Below are 17,217 nucleotides of genomic sequence, written 5' to 3'. Positions count from 1 at the left end.
ACAGCCCACGGGGGTGGGGATGCGGGGATGAATCCACGGGGATGCGGGAATGAGCCCACGGGGATGGGGATGAGCCCACGGGACCTGCGGGGCCGGGGCTCGCGTGCTCCGGGGCTACGGCGATCTGTCCCCTCCCCACAGCAGCCCCCGTAACTGTGCCCCTATCCATGTCCCCTCGTGTCCGTGTGTCTGTGCTCGTCCCAGCGTCCGTGTGTCCCTTCCCGTGTCCGTGTGTCTGGCTCCGCGTCCATGCCTCCATGTCTGTGTGTCCCATCCCATGTCTGTGTGTCCCGCCCCGTGTCCGTGTGTCCCATCCCGCGTCCGCGTGTCCCGCCCCGTGTCCGTGTGTCCCATCCCATGTCCGTGTGTCCCGTCCCGTGTCCGTGTGTCCCATCCCTTGTCAGTGTGTCCCATGTCCGTGTGTCCCGTCCCGTGTCCGTGTGTCCCGCCTCGTGTCCGTGTGTCCGCGTGTCCCATCCCGTGTCCGTGTGTCCCATCCCATGTCCGTGTGTCCCGTCCCGTGTCCGTGTGTCCCATCCCATGTCCGTGTGTCCCATCCCATGTCCGTGTGTCCCGTCCCGTGTCCGTGTGTCCCCTGTCCGCGCGTCCCATCCCGTGTCCGTGTGTCTGTGTGTCCCACCCCCTGTCCGTGTGTCCCGTCCCGTGTCCGTGTGTCCCATCCCATGTCCGTGTGTCCGTGTGTCCCGTCCCGTGTCCGTGTGTCCGCGTGTCCCATCCCGTGTCCGCGTGTCCCATCCCGTGTCCGTGTGTCCCGTCCCGTGTCCGTGTGTCCCATGTCCGTGTGTCCCGTGTCCGTGTGTCCCATTCCCTGTCCGCGTGTCCCATTCCCTGTCCGTGTGTCCCGTCCCGTGTCCGTGTGTCCCATTCCCTGTCCGTGTGTCCCGTCCCGTGTCCGTGTGTCCCGTGTCCGTGTGTCCCGTGTCCGTGTGTCCCGTCCCGTGTCCGTGTGTCCCGTGTCCGTGTGTCCCATTCCCTGTCCGCGTGTCCCGTCCCGTGTCCGTGTGTCCCATTCCCTGTCCGTGTGTCCCGTCCCGTGTCCGTGTGTCCCGTGTCCGTGTGTCCCGTGTCCGTGTGTCCCGTGTCCGTGTGTCTGCCTCCGTGTGTCCCGTGTCCGTGTGTCCCATTCCCTGTCCGCGCGTCCGTGCCCCGGCCCGTGCCCCCTCTCTGGGTCCTCCCCGCCGCACGGGGGCGCTGCCGGCGGCGGCTCCCGGAAGTCGGCGCGGGCCGGGGCGGGCTCGGGGCGGGTCGGCGCCTTTGTGTGAGCCGGGCCGGGATGGTGCGGGGCGCCGGGCGGGTAAGGAGCGACCCCCGCCCGCGACCCCCGGCCCCCGCAGGGCCCCCGCGCCGCTCCCCCGCAGCCACCCCCGCGCCCACCCTCTCCTGCCTCCCCTCCGGGGCCTCCCGCCGCCTTTCGTGGCTCCCCCCGGGGCCCTTTCCTGCGCCCCCTCCCCGGGCCCCCGCTGTTCCCCCCTCATCTCCTCCCGTTTCTCCCGGAGCAGCTTCGGGACTCCCAGCCCGCGCTCCGCTTCCCGCTGCCCCCCATCCTCTCTCCTGCTCTTTTCCCTCCTGCCCCGTCCCCTCCGCAGGGATCCCCCGCCCCGCAGGAATTGCCCAGGTGCTTTTTGGGCTGGGGAGCGTTCGCCTTCCAGAGCCTTCCCCGCGGCGTCTTCACGCTCCTCCTCGCCCCCCCCCAGCTGCCAGTGGTGTTTAACCCATTCCTCCACATCCCGGGGGAGAACAGCCCGTCCTCTGGCCCTTTGGTTTTCCCCGGAACCGGGGCAGCTCCAGCCCCCTCCAAACTCTCGCTCTTTGCTGCCTTCTGGGCTCGCTGTACCCTGACTCAGGGAGGGAAAGGCAGGGAATTAGGAATAGGGGGGTTAAGGATAGAGCTCCCTGGGTAAGTTCGTGAAATCCCAGGAGCTGTTGGGGCCATCCGTGAGCAGGACAGGGGGACAAAGGCAGTGGGACAAGCTGGGAGGACACTGCGGGGAATGGCCGGTGCTGTGGGACAGGTGTGGTGGCAGCCGGGGTGTCTGAGAGGTGCGAGGAGAAATCCCAGGGGAATCCCACCTGGGAGCCTGAAGTCTCCTCGTGGGCACAGGTGGAATCTGAAGTGAAGGGATGAAGTGGCTGCGGCTGGAGGAGACCTAGAGGCGAATTCAACTGGCGTGTCCAGCCTGAGTGACGTCTCTTTGGAGAGCAGCCTCATCCCCAGCTCAGGAAGAGGGGAGATGTCTGGAACAGGCTCCAGATGGGTCTCAGAGTCAGCAGGATCTCTGTCCCTGCCCCAGTAGCAGCAGGACCTTCTGGGAGTCAGTGTGTTTTTGTTTCAACTTTGCTGCCTTGCACATCCAGCCTTTTCCTTCCCAAAAGTCGCTCTGTGAGGTGACGAGACAGCTTTAGTCCATCTCCAGCTGAGCAGCTGCTCCGTGGCTCCTCAGGAAAGTGGAAGATGGGAGAGCTGTGACCAGAATGGTGCTGCTTTGGTTGCTAAACACCTTTTTCTTTTGCATTTGCAGAGCCCCTTGCCCTGCCAGTTCCTGCTCCCGCCGCGGATGAAAGCGTGAAGGCCGAGCCGACCGGGAGAAGGGACTCTTGAGCAGCTGCTAAGATGGGCATGAGGATCAAGCTGCACAGCACCAACCACCCCAACAACCTGCTGAAGGAGCTCAACAAGTGCCGGCTCTCCGAGACCATGTGCGACGTCACCATCCTGGTGGGCTCCCGCTCCTTTGCCGCGCACAAGGCCGTGCTGGCCTGCGCCGCCGGCTACTTCCAGAACCTCTTCCTCAACACGGGGCTGGACGCAGCCAGGACCTACGTGGTGGATTTCATCACGCCGGCCAACTTCGAGAAGATCCTGAGCTTCGTGTACACCTCGGAGCTCTTCACCGACCTCATCAATGTGGGCGTCATCTACGAGGTGGCGGAGCGGCTGGGCATGGAGGATCTGCTGCAGGCTTGTCACTCCACCTTCCCCGACCTGGAGAGCTCGGCCATCACCAAGCAGCCCGCCCTGTCCGTGGGGGAAGGCCGGGCTGGGCCGCTGAGCAGCACCTCCTCGGAGCAGAGCCACGCTTTGGGGGACATCCGCAGCGGCGCGGAGCACTTCGGCCCCGAGAGGAGTTACCTCCTGCACGGGGACGTGGCGGGCAGCTACAAAGAGGACGACAGGAATCCCGTGGGCGAGGCCAGCCAGGCCCTTCCCCTGATGCACCCGCAGCAGCCTCCCAAGACGGAGCAGGAGTCGGATGCGGGGCAGTTCGCTCCGGTCGCGGGTCTGGGCGCCCAGCCCGGTGGGAACGTCGTGGCGCAGACCGCCGGCAACTCCTGCGCTCAGTACAAGGCCCAGAGCAACGGCGACTACGGCAAGGGCGGCTTCTTCCCCGCTGACCCCTCCCTGGATGTCTCCACGGGGAGCAATTCCTGCCCCAGCAACAGCGACCACTCCAAAGAGCAGGGATTCGAGCAGATGGATGAGCTCCAGCTGGAGGATTTGGGAGAGGCCGAGCTGCATTTCGAGGACGCTGGAGAAGAGCTGGTGCCGTCCGAGGAAGTGATTGAGCTGAGCGATGACAGCGAGGAGGAGCTGGCCTTCGAGAGCGACGGCCGGGACAGCAAGGCCATGCCCTGCCAGGTGTGCAAGAAGGTGCTGGAGCCCAACATCCAGCTGATCCGCCAGCACGCCAGGGACCACGTCGACCTGCTGACCGGGAACTGCAAAGTCTGCGAGACCCACTTCCAGGACCGCAACTCCAGGGTCACTCACGTGCTGTCCCACATCGGCATCTTCCTCTTCTCCTGCGACATGTGCGAGACCAAGTTCTTCACCCAGTGGCAGCTGACGCTGCACCGGCGGGACGGGGTCTTCGACAACAACGTCGTCGTCCACCCCAGCGACCCGCTGCCGGGGAAAGCGGCCGCCTTTGGGGGAGGCCCCGGCCCCGAGCTGGCCTGCTCCGCCTGCGGGAAGCCCTTGGCCAAAGATTTCCACACGGTCCGGAACCACCTGCTGGAGCACGTCAACCTGAAGAGCCAAACGTGCGGCGTGTGCGACCAGCGGCACCTGAGCCTCTGCAGCCTGCTGTGGCACGCCCTGTCCCACCTGGGCGTCTCCGTCTTCTCCTGCTCCGTGTGCTCCAGCAGCTTCGTGGACCGGCAGCTCCTGGAGAAGCACCTGGCCGTGCACCAGCACGCGGAGGAGGCTCTTTTCCAGTGCCGCTTCTGCAGCCAGAGCTTCAAGCTGGAAGCCGCCTACCGCTACCACGTCAGCCAGCACAAATGCGGGGGCGGCCTGGACATCCGTGCGGGGTTCGGGGAACGCCTGCAGCCTCAGGGGCCGCCCAAGAGGAAGCTGCCCGAGGAGTTCCTGAGCGAAGAGCTGGCGCTGCAGAGCCAGCCGGGCAACAGCAAGTACAGCTGCAAGGTGTGCGGCAAGAGGTTCGCCCACACCAGCGAGTTCAACTACCACCGGCGCATCCACACCGGGGAGAAGCCGTACCAGTGCAAGGTGTGCCACAAGTTCTTCCGCGGGCGCTCCACCATCAAGTGCCACCTGCGGACGCACTCGGGGGCCCTCATGTACCGCTGCACGGTGTGCGGCCACTACAGCTCCACGCTCAACCTCATGAGCAAGCACATCGGGGTGCACAAGGGCAGCCTCCCGCCGGACTTCACCATCGAGCAGACTTTCATGTACATCATCCACTCCAAAGAGGCGGAGAAAAACGCGGAGAGCTGATGGGGGCGAGGCCGGAGGAGGCGGCGGGAGGAAGGAAAGAAGGAGCGCGACGACAGAAAAAACAAACAGACAAAAAATATATATATATATAAGAAGTTGTTTCGTTTTATTTAATGGTCAGGCATCATGGATGGAATTTGGGGTTTTTTTTGGTTTTGGTTTAATTTTTTTTTTTTTTTTTTTAATTTTTTTCCCCCCCTTTTGGGGAAGCCTTCCTAGGGATTTTTAGATTTGGTGGCGTTGTACAAATTAACAGCACGTGAGGTACATCACTGTTTCAAGGAGTCTGTCGTGTTTACTTACCTCTGGTCCTGTTAGAGGCCATCGAGTTCTGTGCTTTTAGCATTTCTCACTAGTTTTTGAGTCTAGGTTCTATTTTTTTATTATTTTTTATTTTTTTTTGGAACCTTTTAGCCCACTTGACCAGGCTAACCCTTGAGCTTGTCCACAAACTGATGCTGCTAAGATTTTCACACCTGACCTCAGCGGAGCGGGACAGAGCCAGAGCAGGTGCTGGACTCGAAGGAAAGGAACAAAAGAGAAAGGAAAAAAAGGAAGAAGAAGGAAAAAAAAAAAAGACATTCTGGGCATCCCTGGTGTTCTGCTGCTACTGCCAGGAGATGGGCAAAGCGTGCTCTGGGAGAGGAGCAGGAAGCACCTGAGTGTGTCAACAAGGAGGAATCCCAGCAGGAAACCAGGAGCAGGGGATTCACAGATTCCCAGGCCGTGGTGTTTTCTCTGCTGTGGCTGGGACTCGCTGAAACCTCGAGGAGGAGATGAAGGAGCCACCCCAGCTCCCCGCAGAGCCTGTGGCTGCGTGAGCACTGCCATCTCCCGCAGGGCTGCAGAGGGAGGGGAAGCACATCCGTGCCGCCTGGGAGGTGATTTGTGGTGGCCACGGAGAGCCAGGAGTCTCCTGGCTCCTCTCTGCCCCAGCCTCACGCTGTGCCCCGGGCAGACGAGTCGGGATGAAAGCTGTTGCCTTAACTCCCTGGAAGGAGGAGGGACCCTTCTCCTGCCAGAGGGATCCCCCCCGTCCCACGGCCCGGATCGCCGCGTCCCCGACGTGCGTGGTTGGAGTGGCGTGAGTTTGTTCGTGGAGCGGGAGCCACGGTGATGGTTTGGCCTCTCTGGCTGCGTGTTGGGCACTTCTGGGGGCTCCCCTGGGCGTGGGGGGCTCCCCTGGGCGTGGGGGGTTCTCCCCATCTACATTTCAGTGCCCCTTAGTGCAGGAAGTTCTCCTGGGCATGGGGAGCTCACCTGGACACGTGTCAGGCTCTCCTTGGGCACAAGGATCTCTCCTGACCCCGTGTCAGCTCCACCTCAGCACGGGGAGCTCACCTGGACACGTGTCAGGCTCTCCTCGGGCACAAGGATCTCTCCTGACCCCGTGTCAGCTCCACCTCAGCACGGGGAGCTCACCTGGACACGTGTCAGGCTCTCCTTGGGCACAGGGATCTCTCCTGACCCCGTGTCAGCTCCACCTCAGCACGGGGGGCTCTCCTGGCCGCTCCCGGGGGTCTCTCCTGGCCGGTGCCAACAGTGTTAAACACTGGGAAGGGCAGGGATCGGCTTCTCCCCGTGTTTTCCCTGCTGTGGGGGCAGAGGTGGGGAGGAGCAGACATTCCCGAGCCGGGGCTGCCCCTCGGGTAACTCATTTCTACCTCACAAACATGGAAGCGCTCGGAGCTCTCCGGCGGCCGTGGATCGGCTCCCGCGCTTCCGTCAAGTTTTGCTGTTACTGAACTAGACTAAAGTAAACTAGACTAAACTAAACTAGTGATTTGCAAACCCTGGAAACTCACCCCGCTGCCCCCTGGCTGTGAAGGGACACCCGGGAAGGGCCATCCTGCACTGGGGGGCCGGACTCGGAGAGCTCAGAGCGTCCGGGGGTCTCTCCTCCGGCCCCGAGCCACTTCACCTCTTTGCCTCAGTTTCCTCATCTGTAAAATGAGGGTGGTACCTGCCGTGGTACCGACCTACCTCCGGGAGCGGGGAGGGTGCCTGGAGCCTGGCTTTGGAGGAGGGGAGGCCACCAGAGCCGAGGTCAGCTCTGGCTTGGCCTGGCTGCCGCAGCCGCTCGGGTTCCGAACTCCGGCCTCGCGGTCCTGGGATCGCTGTGGAGCTGTGTTAGGGTTTTACAAGAGAAAAGGTGACTTCTTGTTGTTGTTGTTTTTGGGAGGAGTGGCCTGGTGCTCTGGGAAGGGTGGGAGCTTCGCTGGCGGGCTCCTCTGAGCCGCTCTCTGGGTTCTGGGGGGGTTCTGCCCTGGAATCCTGGGGTGGATGAGGCTGGAAGGGATCGTCGGGGGTCACCCAGTCCCACCCGCTGCTCGTGCAGGGTCCCCTCGAGTGCAGAACTCAGGCTGGGGCCAGGGCCAGGGATGGACACTGCTCTGCAGGTGGCTGTGAAGGTTGGACAAGGCTGGGAGAGCCTTGAGACCCTCCTGGAATGTTCCAGAAGCCACGGTGAGCTTCAGGGAGGGTGTGCGGCCCCGGCTCTGGCGAAGCTGAGAAGCAAAACCCTTTTGTGCGCGTAAACCAAAAAAGAGAAGCTTTTACACCGAAACACCGAGAGGCTGAGCCAGCCCTCGCTCCTGCCTGGCAATCCAGGGAATTCCCGTTCCCCTGGCTTGAAACAGATCATTCCCACGTGGAACATCCCGAAATCGGCAGTGGAGGGGCTGCAGGGATGCGGCCGGACCTGCTGCTGCTAAATCCCGATTCCCAGAGGGGTCAGAGGCCTGAGTGTCCCCCCAGGGATGGTCCTGGGTGTTCCTGAGCCTTCAGGAGCTGGCAGGGACGTCACCCCTGTCCCCGTGTCCGGCCGGCCTGGCTGGGAGCTGCAGTTCAGCGTCGGGATTTCGTTCCTTCTCCACCACCACCTGGCTCCCTCCTGTCCCCAGTGCCCCTGGCGGCTGTGGGGACACCGACCTACCTCTCCCGGGGCGGCCTGAGGTGTTCGCAAAGTGCTTCGGGATCCTGGGGTGGGAGAGGGAGTTGCAGAGGGGAAATTCTGGCAGCGTCCAGGTCACGGAGCCCCTGCTCCGAGCCCAGGCTCACTCCCATCCCCAACACAAAATTCACTTTCCGTGCTCTCAGTGGATCCGGGTCTCTGATCGGAGTGATTGAGCGGAAGAAGAAAGAACAAGAGTTGAACTTGCTGTCTAACCTTTTTGTTAAGTTAATCGTAGGTACTGACCTCCTGCTATTTAAGTGTTTACTATCTATTTGCTGTAAAGTTTTGTATATTTTGTAAACTTTCCCCCCCACCCCACCCGCCCCACCCCGCCCCCCGAAATCGTAGATGTCTAAAATCGTTGTACATCGGGTTCTTTTCTACTCCATTGTTCAGCACAAAGTGTGGTTTTTATTTAGAATAATAAAATGGAAAACATTGACCTCTTGCAGCCGCTTCTTTGTAAAAAGACGTTCCTCCCAGGAATGCTTGGGAAGCAGGTGAGGCCTCAGGGGAACAGGATGGGACATTCCTGTGGGATACAGGAACAGGAGGGAGTGAGGGGTGCAGAATCCCGGAGTTTTTGTGCCTGGATGAGCTTTTCCTGTGCTGCCAGGGAACTGGAGCTCCACGGGCTCAGAACTGAGTTCAGCAAAGACAAGGATTTACTGGAGCGGGTCCAGCGGAGGCCACAGTGGGGTTGAGGGGTCTGGAGCAGCTCAGTGATGAGGAGAAAGCGAGAGAGGATTCCATCAATCCGTAAAAATACCTCAGATATCTATAAAAATATGTCATTTGAGAGGGGATCTTGTCAATCCATAAAAATATCAGATATCTATAAAAATATCTCATTTGAGAGGGGATCTTGTCAATCCATAAAAATACCTCAGATATCTATAAAATTGTCTCATTTGAGAGAGGATTCTATCAATCCATAAAAATATCTCAGATATCTATAAAATTATCTCATTTGAGAGGGGATCTTGTCAATCCATAAAAATACCTCAGATCTCTGTATAAATAACTCATTTGAGGGGGGATCTTGTCAACCCATAAAAATACCTCAGATATGCATATGAATGTGTGATTTGAGAGAGGATCTCATCAATCCACGACAATCCCTCACGGGTGGGTGCCAGGAGGACTCTTCAGTGGTGTGACAGCACAAGGAGCAATAAATGGCCATAAAAGGAACCACGAGAGGTTCCACCCCGACACAAGAACCTCCCCTGGAGGTGGCAGAACAGGGACCAGGCTGCCCCAGCCCAGGTCACTGACATTTTATTTGAGGCCACTCTGCCCCTAAGGTCTGTGGACAAAAGTGCAGAGAAATTAGCGCGGTTAAAAATTGAGTTTATTAGGTGAAATACCAAATTTTACATGTTTAAGCATCTTGGATATATTTTTTTGCCCCGGCCAGTGGCTGGTTGTGCGTTTATCGTCCGTTTCTTTGTTGGAAATGGGAGGGAGTTTGCAAAAGGAAGCTCAGGGAGGATTCGGGATCAGGGAATGAAGGTGGTGGGGGTCCTGTGGGTGCAGATCTCAGCCCGGGGGTCTCACAGCCCCTGGGGTTCTGCACTCACAGGCGTGAGGAGCAGAGGAAGGGGAACAGCCTGAGCTGCTGCCCTGAACGGGGAATTCTGTCCAGGGAGCTGGAGCCTTCCCAGTTTTTCTGTGCAAGGCGTGGATCTGGATTGTTCCCTCAGTGCTGTGTCCCGGCATACAGAGGAACGTCCCTGCAGAAGGAACTCTGATATTTAGGGGTTTTTACCCCGTCGAGGACCCCTGGAAGCGGCAGAGCTTTCCCAACCAGCCCCACGATAACCCCGTGTCCATCTTAACCCCTGGTCATGGGCTTCTCCCGGGACATCCTGCTCCCACCCCCTGCGCCGGCATCCTGTCCCCAGAACCGCTGACGCTCGGCTTTTTTTCACGACGTGTTCCTCGAGCGGCTCAAGGCCTTTGGGAGATTTATGGGCTCTGGCGGCGCCTGTCGCTCTGTCACCTTCCCCCAGCGAGGGCTCGACCCGCAGCACGTGACTGAGATCAGGATCCAGACAAGGATGAACTTTCCGGTTCTCTCCGGTTTCCTTGCACAGCACAAACCCAGCCCGAGCTCCAGCTCCCGAGGTTTTCTGCCCGTGCTCCCCGCAGGGACTTTGGTGGAAGGGGAAGGGCTCTTGGAGCCTTATGGGGTTGGGAAGTGCACCCAGTGGCCATAGAAACCTGCCAAGGCTGGAGTAAACGGGATGGGGGACCCAAATCAGTCTGGAGCTGCCCTCCCCGGTCAAACCCAGTTTGGCCATCGCTGATTTGCCACTGGGTTTGCAAAACTGCTCTGGAGGAGCGGCTGATCTCGAATCCAAATTGTTCCTCCCCTCAGGTCTGTGCCCTGCTCAGCCCTTTGGGCTGCTTCGCCTTCATCTCTCAAAAATCAGGCTCTGGACACGGTGAGGGGAGGTTTGTGCTCCCAAGGGGATGGTTCCTCCTCCCTCACTCGGGATGGCACCCACCAGGCCAGGGCTGGGGGTCAGGGGCAGTTTGGGGATGCAGGAACTCCCGTGATGGGGCAGATCCCACACTCCAACCCCACAGCCTGGGGCAGGATGGGGATCTGATCTCGGGGCTGCGTCAGACACTGAGTGGAGTAACAGGCTTTATTATCGCAAGGGTTTCGCGCGTCAGACGGGGGATAGATAACATTTTCTTCTTTAGGTTGGACACAGCAGCACTCCAGAGGCAAGATGTCCGTAGCTCCTCAAACCTGACACCTCATCCCTCCACAGCCAAGAACGGCTGTGCCCAAGCAAACTGCGTCCTCAGCAACAAGAAAAACCCATCCCACCGTCCCCAGGGAGCCACCACGGCAGAGGCTGGGAGAGTCCGACCCCCCGTTAGATTGGAGGGCTGTTGTCCTTTGCGATGACTATGGAGTGCTGCGTGCTGGAGGAGGAATTCCCGGCGCCCTTCTGGCCGCCGTGGTCCTTCGGGATGTACTTGACCACGGCGGAGATGAGTTTGCTGCGGAAGTTCTTGCTGAGGAAGTTGTAGAGGATGGGGTTGACGACGCAGTGGAGCAGCGTGAAGCAGTCTATGATGTCGTAGAAGAAGTAGAGGAAGTGGGCGAAGGTGCAGTGCAGGACGATGTGGTTGCCCTCGAGGGTGAGCAGCGTCAGCACGACGTGGAAGGGCAGCCAGCTGGCCAGGAACACCCCGATGTAGGCGTAGATGAGCAGGCAGTGCTTGCGGCTCTCCGGCTTGGCGCGCCGGATGAACCGCGCCGTCAGCACGTTGAACGCCGCGATGATGGGGAAGGGGATGAGGAAGCCGACGGCGGTGGTGGCCAAGCTGACCGCCAGCGCCCACTCGTCGTAGGTCTCGAAGGGGGCCATGAAGATGCAGATGGGCTCCCCGGTATTGACCAGCTGCATGTGAGCCACCTCCAGGACGGGGATGGCGGCGGCCAGGAGCCAGCTGCAGGCGCAGACGGCGCGGCGCGCGCGGTGCTGGTGCCGGCGCCAGAAGAGGGAGGAGCTGGTCAAGGTCACGTAGCGGTCCACGCTCAGGCAGGTGAGGAAGAAGATGCTGGCGTACATGTTGGCGAAGTAGAAGTAGTGGGTGAAGCGGCAGAGGAAGCTGCCCCAGAGCCAGGTGTAATCCAGCATCACCTCCAGCATCCAGATGGGCAGCGAGAGCAGCACCCCGAGGTCAGCGATGGCCATGTTGATGATGTACAGGTTGACCAAGCTCTTGTGTCCTCGCGTCTGCCAGTTGACCCAGATGACCAGGAGGTTCTCCACCAAGCCCACCACGAAGATGACCAGGTAGAGGATGAAGAGAAACACCCGCTTGACGTTCTCGTCCAGGCTGAACTCGCAGTAGGTGTAGGTGTGGTTCAGGAGGTAGAACAGCTCGGACAAGTTGTGGTAGTCCCCGTACTCGCTCGGGACGGTGTGCGTCTCCGTGGGGACGGTGGTCACCTCGGCCATCCTGGTGGCTGCAGGGAAAGGGAGAGCGCTGAGCTGGGCAGCCTGGAACACAGAGCCCTTGTGCGGGGCTCAAGAAGATCCTTCTGGAGGCTTCTAACCCAATTTTTACTCCCACGGTGACTCCCTACATCAACCCTTAGAAGAGCCAGGTGTCCACGCAGGCGATCCCCTCACATCCCAGGATAAATACCGGCCACAAACAGCAGTCACCACACGTGGTGGCTGTTCCTGTCACAGAGCCTGGCCTGGGACACACACAGGTGCTGGTGACTCTGTCCCAGAGACTCGGCTCCAGCGGGAAAGCCGCCGCTCCCACCCCAGCCCTCGGGGCGCGGTCGCTTGCCAGCCACCCTCAGTCTGCCGAGAGCCATCAGGACCAAGTCCGAGTACATGACAAAATTATAAATTTCGGGGAAATGCAGCTGACCTGAACATCCTCTTATTGCCCCAAGTGAGAGAGCTCCGATCCCAGCACAGCTGCGTCCACACAGCGAAGGCGCTGCGGGCCCCGTGCAGCCTGGTGCCGCTGGAAGTGAGGAGCAGCCAATTCCCTCGGGAATGCTGAGGGAGTGTTCCCTTCCAGAGGGGTTTTCCCACTTCCCTTGGAGCCTGGCAAACCCGAGTGTCCCTCGTGAGAGCGTCATCCCACCCAGGCTCCGAAACCAGGGAGAGGCTGGACCTGCCACCCGCAGGGCTCCTGAACCTCCCGTCCTCTCTGAGAGGCCGCTGGGACTGAGGACAGACAGATGGAAGACGGGACAGATGGACAGGAGAAGGGACAGAGAGATGGGAGAGGGGACAGATGGATGGCAAAGGGGACAGACGGACAGGAGAAGGGACAGACGGACGTGAGAAGGGACAGACGGACAGGAGAAGGGAGGACGGACGGCGCTGGCTCACCGGAGGTCTGCTCGGGGGCTGCTCGGGGGCGGGGGGATCCTCTCGGCTCGGCAGCTCACGCTCCTCTGGGCGCGGAGCTCGGGTGGGCTCGGTGGCCGCTCGCTGGGCAGGAAATGACCGTCGTGGTGCAACATCCTGAGACAGCCCAGCGCGGGTGACATTTCCCTGGATTTCCAGCCCGGGGACTCGTTTTATTTTGCCGCAGGGTGGGGACGGCCGCGGGGGAGGCCCCGGGCAGGTGTCGGTGTGGAAAGCCGCAGGTGCCTGGGGATGGATGGGGGTCCCCGAGGATTCCTGGGTGTCCCCTCCGCTGTCACCCCGCAGGGGCTCAGAGGCTGGATCCCGCCTGGATCCTTCCGTGGGGAAAACACATCCCGGGTCCGGGAATCCTGAGGGGTTGGTTATAACAAAGGTGCCAAAACAGTTCCTGATGCCACCTCGATATCAAGATGAGCTCAGGGTGCTTTTCGGGAGCAAAGGGCTGAAAGCTGAACTCTGCCCCGGGCAGCGCTCCCGCAGGAGCCGATGGCAGATGGATGTCGCCAGAGAAGCACCTCTGGCCAGGCAGCAATTAATCACAGAGCGGTGATTACCCCGCGGTCTGGCAGGGGAAGCGAGGGGGCTCAAACCTTGCCCCGCCGCTGGGGAAGGGGGCTGACAGGCAGAAAATTTTTGCATGGGGCTGCAAGTCCTGCGAAACAATTGCAGGAAATCTCCTTTTTTTTTTTTACCAGCACAGCCAAGACTGCGGGATCAACAATCGGCTCGGAAGGAAGGCACGGGGAGCGGGGAAACACGAGGGCACTGATAAGTCGGGGCTCACAACAACAAGCCCAGCGCTGGTGACCCCGCGGGCAGGTACCGACCCCGGCAGGACCGGCTTCCAAACAGGAACTCGGCAGCTTCGTGCTGGCCCCGGGCACATTTTTGGCTCGGCTGGGGCCGTGGGGATGGTGAGGGGCTGCTTTGCCCCACCCGAGGGGGAAGCGATGCTCCGCCGGTTGTTTTTAACAGGTCAGGGAATTTCCACCCCGAACTCCGGGGGCTGAGCGGGATCTGGGAGCCGCCAAGGATCGTGCAGGGGCTGCTGATCTTGGTGGGAGCGGGGTTGGGACAGGCGGCTCAGCCCGTCCCTGCCGCAGTTCCTGGCGCGCCCCAAGGCTCTCAGCACCCCAAATGCGTGCCCGGGAGCCCCCAGCCTCCCTCGGGGTCTGCCGTTGTCCCACTCCTTCCCTCCCCGGGCAGGGATGTGGGCAGAGGTGTCCCCCGGCAGGTACAGCAGCTCCCGGGGGCCCTGGGGACAGTCGGGCCCCGAAGGCGACGTGCCGGGGACCTTGTGCTTTCTAAGCCGAAGGAAACAGCTCGGAGAAGCTTCCTCGGCTGGGGAACGCAGCTTGTGCAAGGTCCCGGGTCCTCCTCATCCCTCTCGCCCCCCCCGACACATCTCGGGGGTCCCGGTCCAGAGTGGGCTCGGCCTCGGCCGGAGCTGGGGGGAAGCGGGGCTGCATTGGGGCTGCATTGGGGCTGCGTTGGGGCTGCGTTGGGGCTGCGTTGGGGCTGCGTTGGGGCTGCATTGGGGCTGCGTTGGGGCTGCGTTGGGGCTGCGTTGGGGCTGCGTTGGGGCTGCGTTGGGGCTGTTCCCACAAACAAATGCACAATCTCAAAGGTCTGCCCCTCAGCTGCTGATCGCTTATCAGCTCTTAATTAGCTCCATGAGTGACTCGGGGACCCCCGCCCACGAGCCCAGGGGATGGATAAAGACCGCGCTGCCTTTCCCAGCCCGTTCCCTGCCGGCCGAACTGGGATATCCCGGGATAAGCCGTGCCTGGGGGATGGATAAACGCCGCTCAGCTTTTCCCAGCCCGTTCCCTGACAGCCGAACTGGGATATCCCGGGATAAGCCGTGCCTGGGGGATGGATAAACGCCGCTCAGCTTTTCCCAGCCCGTTCCCTGACAGCCGAACTGGGATATCCCGGGATAAGCCGTGCCTGGGGGATGGATAAACGCCGCTCAGCTTTTCCCAGCCCGTTCCCTGCCAGCCGAACTGGGATATCCCGGGATAAGCCGCGCCCAGAGGATGGATAAACGCCGCTCAGCTTTTCCCAGCCCGTTCCCTGCCAGCCGAACTGGGATATCCCGGGATAAGCCGTGCCCGGGGGATGGATAAACGCCGCTCAGCTTTTCCCAGCTCGTTCCCTGCCGGCTGAACCGGGATATCCTGGGATACGCCACTGCTCTGGGCACAGTCAGCAGCCGGAATCCTGCCACGGGACCCCCGGGTGGGACGGGCCACCAGCACCGCGGCCAAGTGGCCATCAGACACCTCCGAGGCCGGAGTCGCAGCATTGCACCGGCTTTATTGAGCACGTTCTGGAAGGTGTGAGCCACCCAAGGGCGCCCCGTCCTTGTCCCCACTCCGGTGGCCATCCTCAGGGGACCGCGCTGGCCGGGATGGGCAGGAAGAGGCCGAGGATGGTGTCGGACAGCCAGGCCGGGCAGTAGCTGAGGGGCAGGAAGATGAGGCAGGCATCCCAGCCGGCGGCGTAGCGGCTGCGGGGGCAGCGGGAGAGCAGCGCGTGTGTCATGGCATCGGTGACGAGCGACAGGCGGGAGCTGCTCAGGCGGTGCAGCAGCGTGGTGCTCTCGGCATCTGGGTGGGCAGAAGGGGCTCAGCCCCGTGGAGGCGCGGTCGCCGCGGGTGATGGAGCGGAGCGGGGACGGACTCACATTTGTCCAGGTAGCGGCGGCCGTAGGCGGCCTGAGCTTCTGCCGGGAGCCGCTGCCAGAGGCGAACGAAGCCGTCCACCAGCGGCGCGGGGTCGATCATCCCGGTCTGGAAGCCTCCAGGTTCGATGATGGAGACCTGCACCCCAAAGGGACGCAGCTCCCGCCTGCCCGAGGTGGGGGGAGAGCGGGAGGGAGCGAGGGAGAGCTTTTGACACCCCCCAGGCGTCACGGGCACAGGGGAGCCCTGTCCTTGTTCCAGGGACCCCTCTGGATCCGAGGATCCTGGAATCCCCCTGAACCTCAGTGCCTCGGGACCACCCCACACCCTGGAATTCCAGACCTCCCGGAATCTCAGTGCCCTTGGACTCCCCTGGACTCCAGAACCCCTGGGACACCTTTGGACCTCCTGGACAAATCCATCGCCCCCAACCCCAAGATCCCTCTCGTGCTTTGCTCCAGAGCTCCTCAAAACCCTTCCCCTGGTTGCACACCCACAGCTCCAGCCCTGCCCACGCTCCCGGCCCGCTTGTGGTCAGCGTTTCACAAACTCTGGGGAATGGGGCAACGCCGGGGCCGCTGGAGGAGCACGGGCGAGCTCCGGGGGCTGCCACAGCCGTACCTGAGGCTGTCAGAGAAGGCCTCCACGCCGTACTTGGAGATGCAGTACCCGCCACCGAAGAAGGACACGTGGCCCATCACGCTGGCCACGTTGACCACGCGGCCCCGCGCCCGCCGCACCAGCGGCAGGAGGCTCAGCGTCACCTCCACCAGCCCCACCAGGTTGACGTCCAGCACCTTGACAAAGTCCTCCTTGGTCAGCCACTCGTTGGGGGCGGTGGGGATGGCGATCCCTGCGTTGTTCACCAGCCCCCAGAGCCCTGGGGAGGAGATGGGATGAGCTGGGGCTGTTCCAAAGCCCTGCGCCAGCCTCGCCTGCGCTGCCGCAGATGGAAGAAAGGCTGGGGGGGTGACAACAGGGTGACAACAGGGCGTCAACCCCGTCCTACCTCGATCACCCACGCGCTCCCGGACCCAGGCGGTGACATCGGCGATGCTCTTGCTGGAGGTGACGTCCAGCAGCACGGTCTGCAGCCGGTTGGAGGTGGCTGCCCGCAGCTGCGCGGCCCCGGCCTCGGTCAGGCAGGCGGCCAGCACCCGCAGCCCCCGCGCGTCCAGCTGCCGGGCCAGCAGGTTCCCGAAGCCGCTGTCGCATCCCGTGATCAGCACGTGCTTCTCCGACAGCCGCGGCACCGTCTGGCGCTCCCGGTGCCAGCGCCGCAGCAGGAACAGCCCCAGCAGAGCCGCCGCCACGTACAGCCACATCCTCGGGCAGCGGCGCCGGCCGCGCTCGGGCCGCGTTTATAGCGGCAGGATTGCGACACCCGGGGTGAATTCTGTCCTCTCGGTTTGTAATTTTTGTAATTCCCGGCTTTGTCTTGCACCACTCCCTGTGCCTGGGGCTCTGCTGCGCTCCTTAGCAGGTGGATCCCAATGCCCCACGGAGCTGGATTTGGTGGAACCCTCCAGACACCGCCAGCAGCACCAACCCTGGGCCTTTCCCTCTCTCCCAGTGTTGCTGGGGGACAATGACCCCAAATGTGGTGATGGAGCAGGACAGCCCCCCATCCAACCAGCTCTGCAGGAGGAGGAGGAGAAGGAGGAAGCAGAGGAGGAGGATTCTATAAGAACCTGCTTGGTCCTTTGCCTAGAGGGAAATCTCCTCAGGTTGGAACAGGTCTGAGCTTTATTTGCGTGTGTCAATACCTGGGGTGCCAGTCTGGGCAAGTCCCCCAGCAACTTGCCAGGGGGACAATCCTGAGCGCAGCAGGTGCTCAGGGAAACAGCCAGAGCCTCGGTGCCACAGCCCGAGAGTAACACCACG

General features: G+C 61.6%; 3 protein-coding genes across 3 annotated transcripts; 1 reads left to right on the top strand and 2 right to left on the bottom strand.

The window, feature by feature from the left end:
- Positions 1 to 1,267: 1,267 nt before the first annotated feature.
- ZBTB39 (zinc finger and BTB domain containing 39) lies at positions 1,268 to 7,990 on the top strand. The gene is made up of 2 exons (XM_040088431.2): positions 1,268 to 1,315; positions 2,541 to 7,990. Exon 2 carries the CDS (start codon positions 2,633 to 2,635, stop codon positions 4,760 to 4,762), a length of 2,130 nt encoding a protein of 709 aa, XP_039944365.1. The 5' UTR covers positions 1,268 to 1,315; positions 2,541 to 2,632; the 3' UTR covers positions 4,763 to 7,990.
- Positions 7,991 to 9,190: 1,200 nt separating this feature from the next.
- On the bottom strand, positions 9,191 to 12,743 carry GPR182 (G protein-coupled receptor 182). Its single transcript, XM_040088463.2, has 2 exons — positions 12,608 to 12,743; positions 9,191 to 11,715 (listed from the first exon to the last, which is right to left on the bottom strand). The coding sequence occupies exon 2, from the start codon at positions 11,705 to 11,707 to the stop codon at positions 10,613 to 10,615; it is 1,095 nt and encodes a 364-aa protein (XP_039944397.1). The 5' UTR covers positions 11,708 to 11,715; positions 12,608 to 12,743; the 3' UTR covers positions 9,191 to 10,612.
- Positions 12,744 to 15,037: 2,294 nt separating this feature from the next.
- Positions 15,038 to 17,063, bottom strand: LOC120764394 (retinol dehydrogenase 16-like). The gene is made up of 4 exons (XM_040088347.2): positions 16,343 to 17,063; positions 15,955 to 16,213; positions 15,336 to 15,499; positions 15,038 to 15,258 (listed from the first exon to the last, which is right to left on the bottom strand). Exons 1-4 carry the CDS (start codon positions 16,656 to 16,658, stop codon positions 15,038 to 15,040), a joined length of 960 nt encoding a protein of 319 aa, XP_039944281.1. The 5' UTR covers positions 16,659 to 17,063.
- Positions 17,064 to 17,217: the final 154 nt, after the last annotated feature.

This window comes from Hirundo rustica, chromosome 30 (assembly GCF_015227805.2).
Source record: "Hirundo rustica isolate bHirRus1 chromosome 30, bHirRus1.pri.v3, whole genome shotgun sequence".
Taxonomy (NCBI): Eukaryota; Metazoa; Chordata; class Aves; order Passeriformes; family Hirundinidae; genus Hirundo; species Hirundo rustica.
This window is presented reverse-complemented; position numbering and strand designations above follow the sequence as displayed.

Bases quoted from the DNA above. Each gene is read 5' to 3' on its own strand.
- ZBTB39 (XM_040088431.2), top strand. From the start codon at position 2,633: ATGGGCATGAGGATCAAGCTGCACAGCACCAACCACCCCAACAACCTG.
- GPR182 (XM_040088463.2), bottom strand. From the start codon at position 11,707: ATGGCCGAGGTGACCACCGTCCCCACGGAGACGCACACCGTCCCGAGC.
- LOC120764394 (XM_040088347.2), bottom strand. From the start codon at position 16,658: ATGTGGCTGTACGTGGCGGCGGCTCTGCTGGGGCTGTTCCTGCTGCGG. The intron at 16,214-16,342 runs GTAGGACGGGGT...TCTCCTCCCCAG, and splicing joins GGAGCGCGTGGGTGATCGAG to GGCTCTGGGGGCTGGTGAAC. The intron at 15,500-15,954 runs GTACGGCTGTGG...CACCTCGGGCAG, and splicing joins GCCTTCTCTGACAGCCTCAG to GCGGGAGCTGCGTCCCTTTG.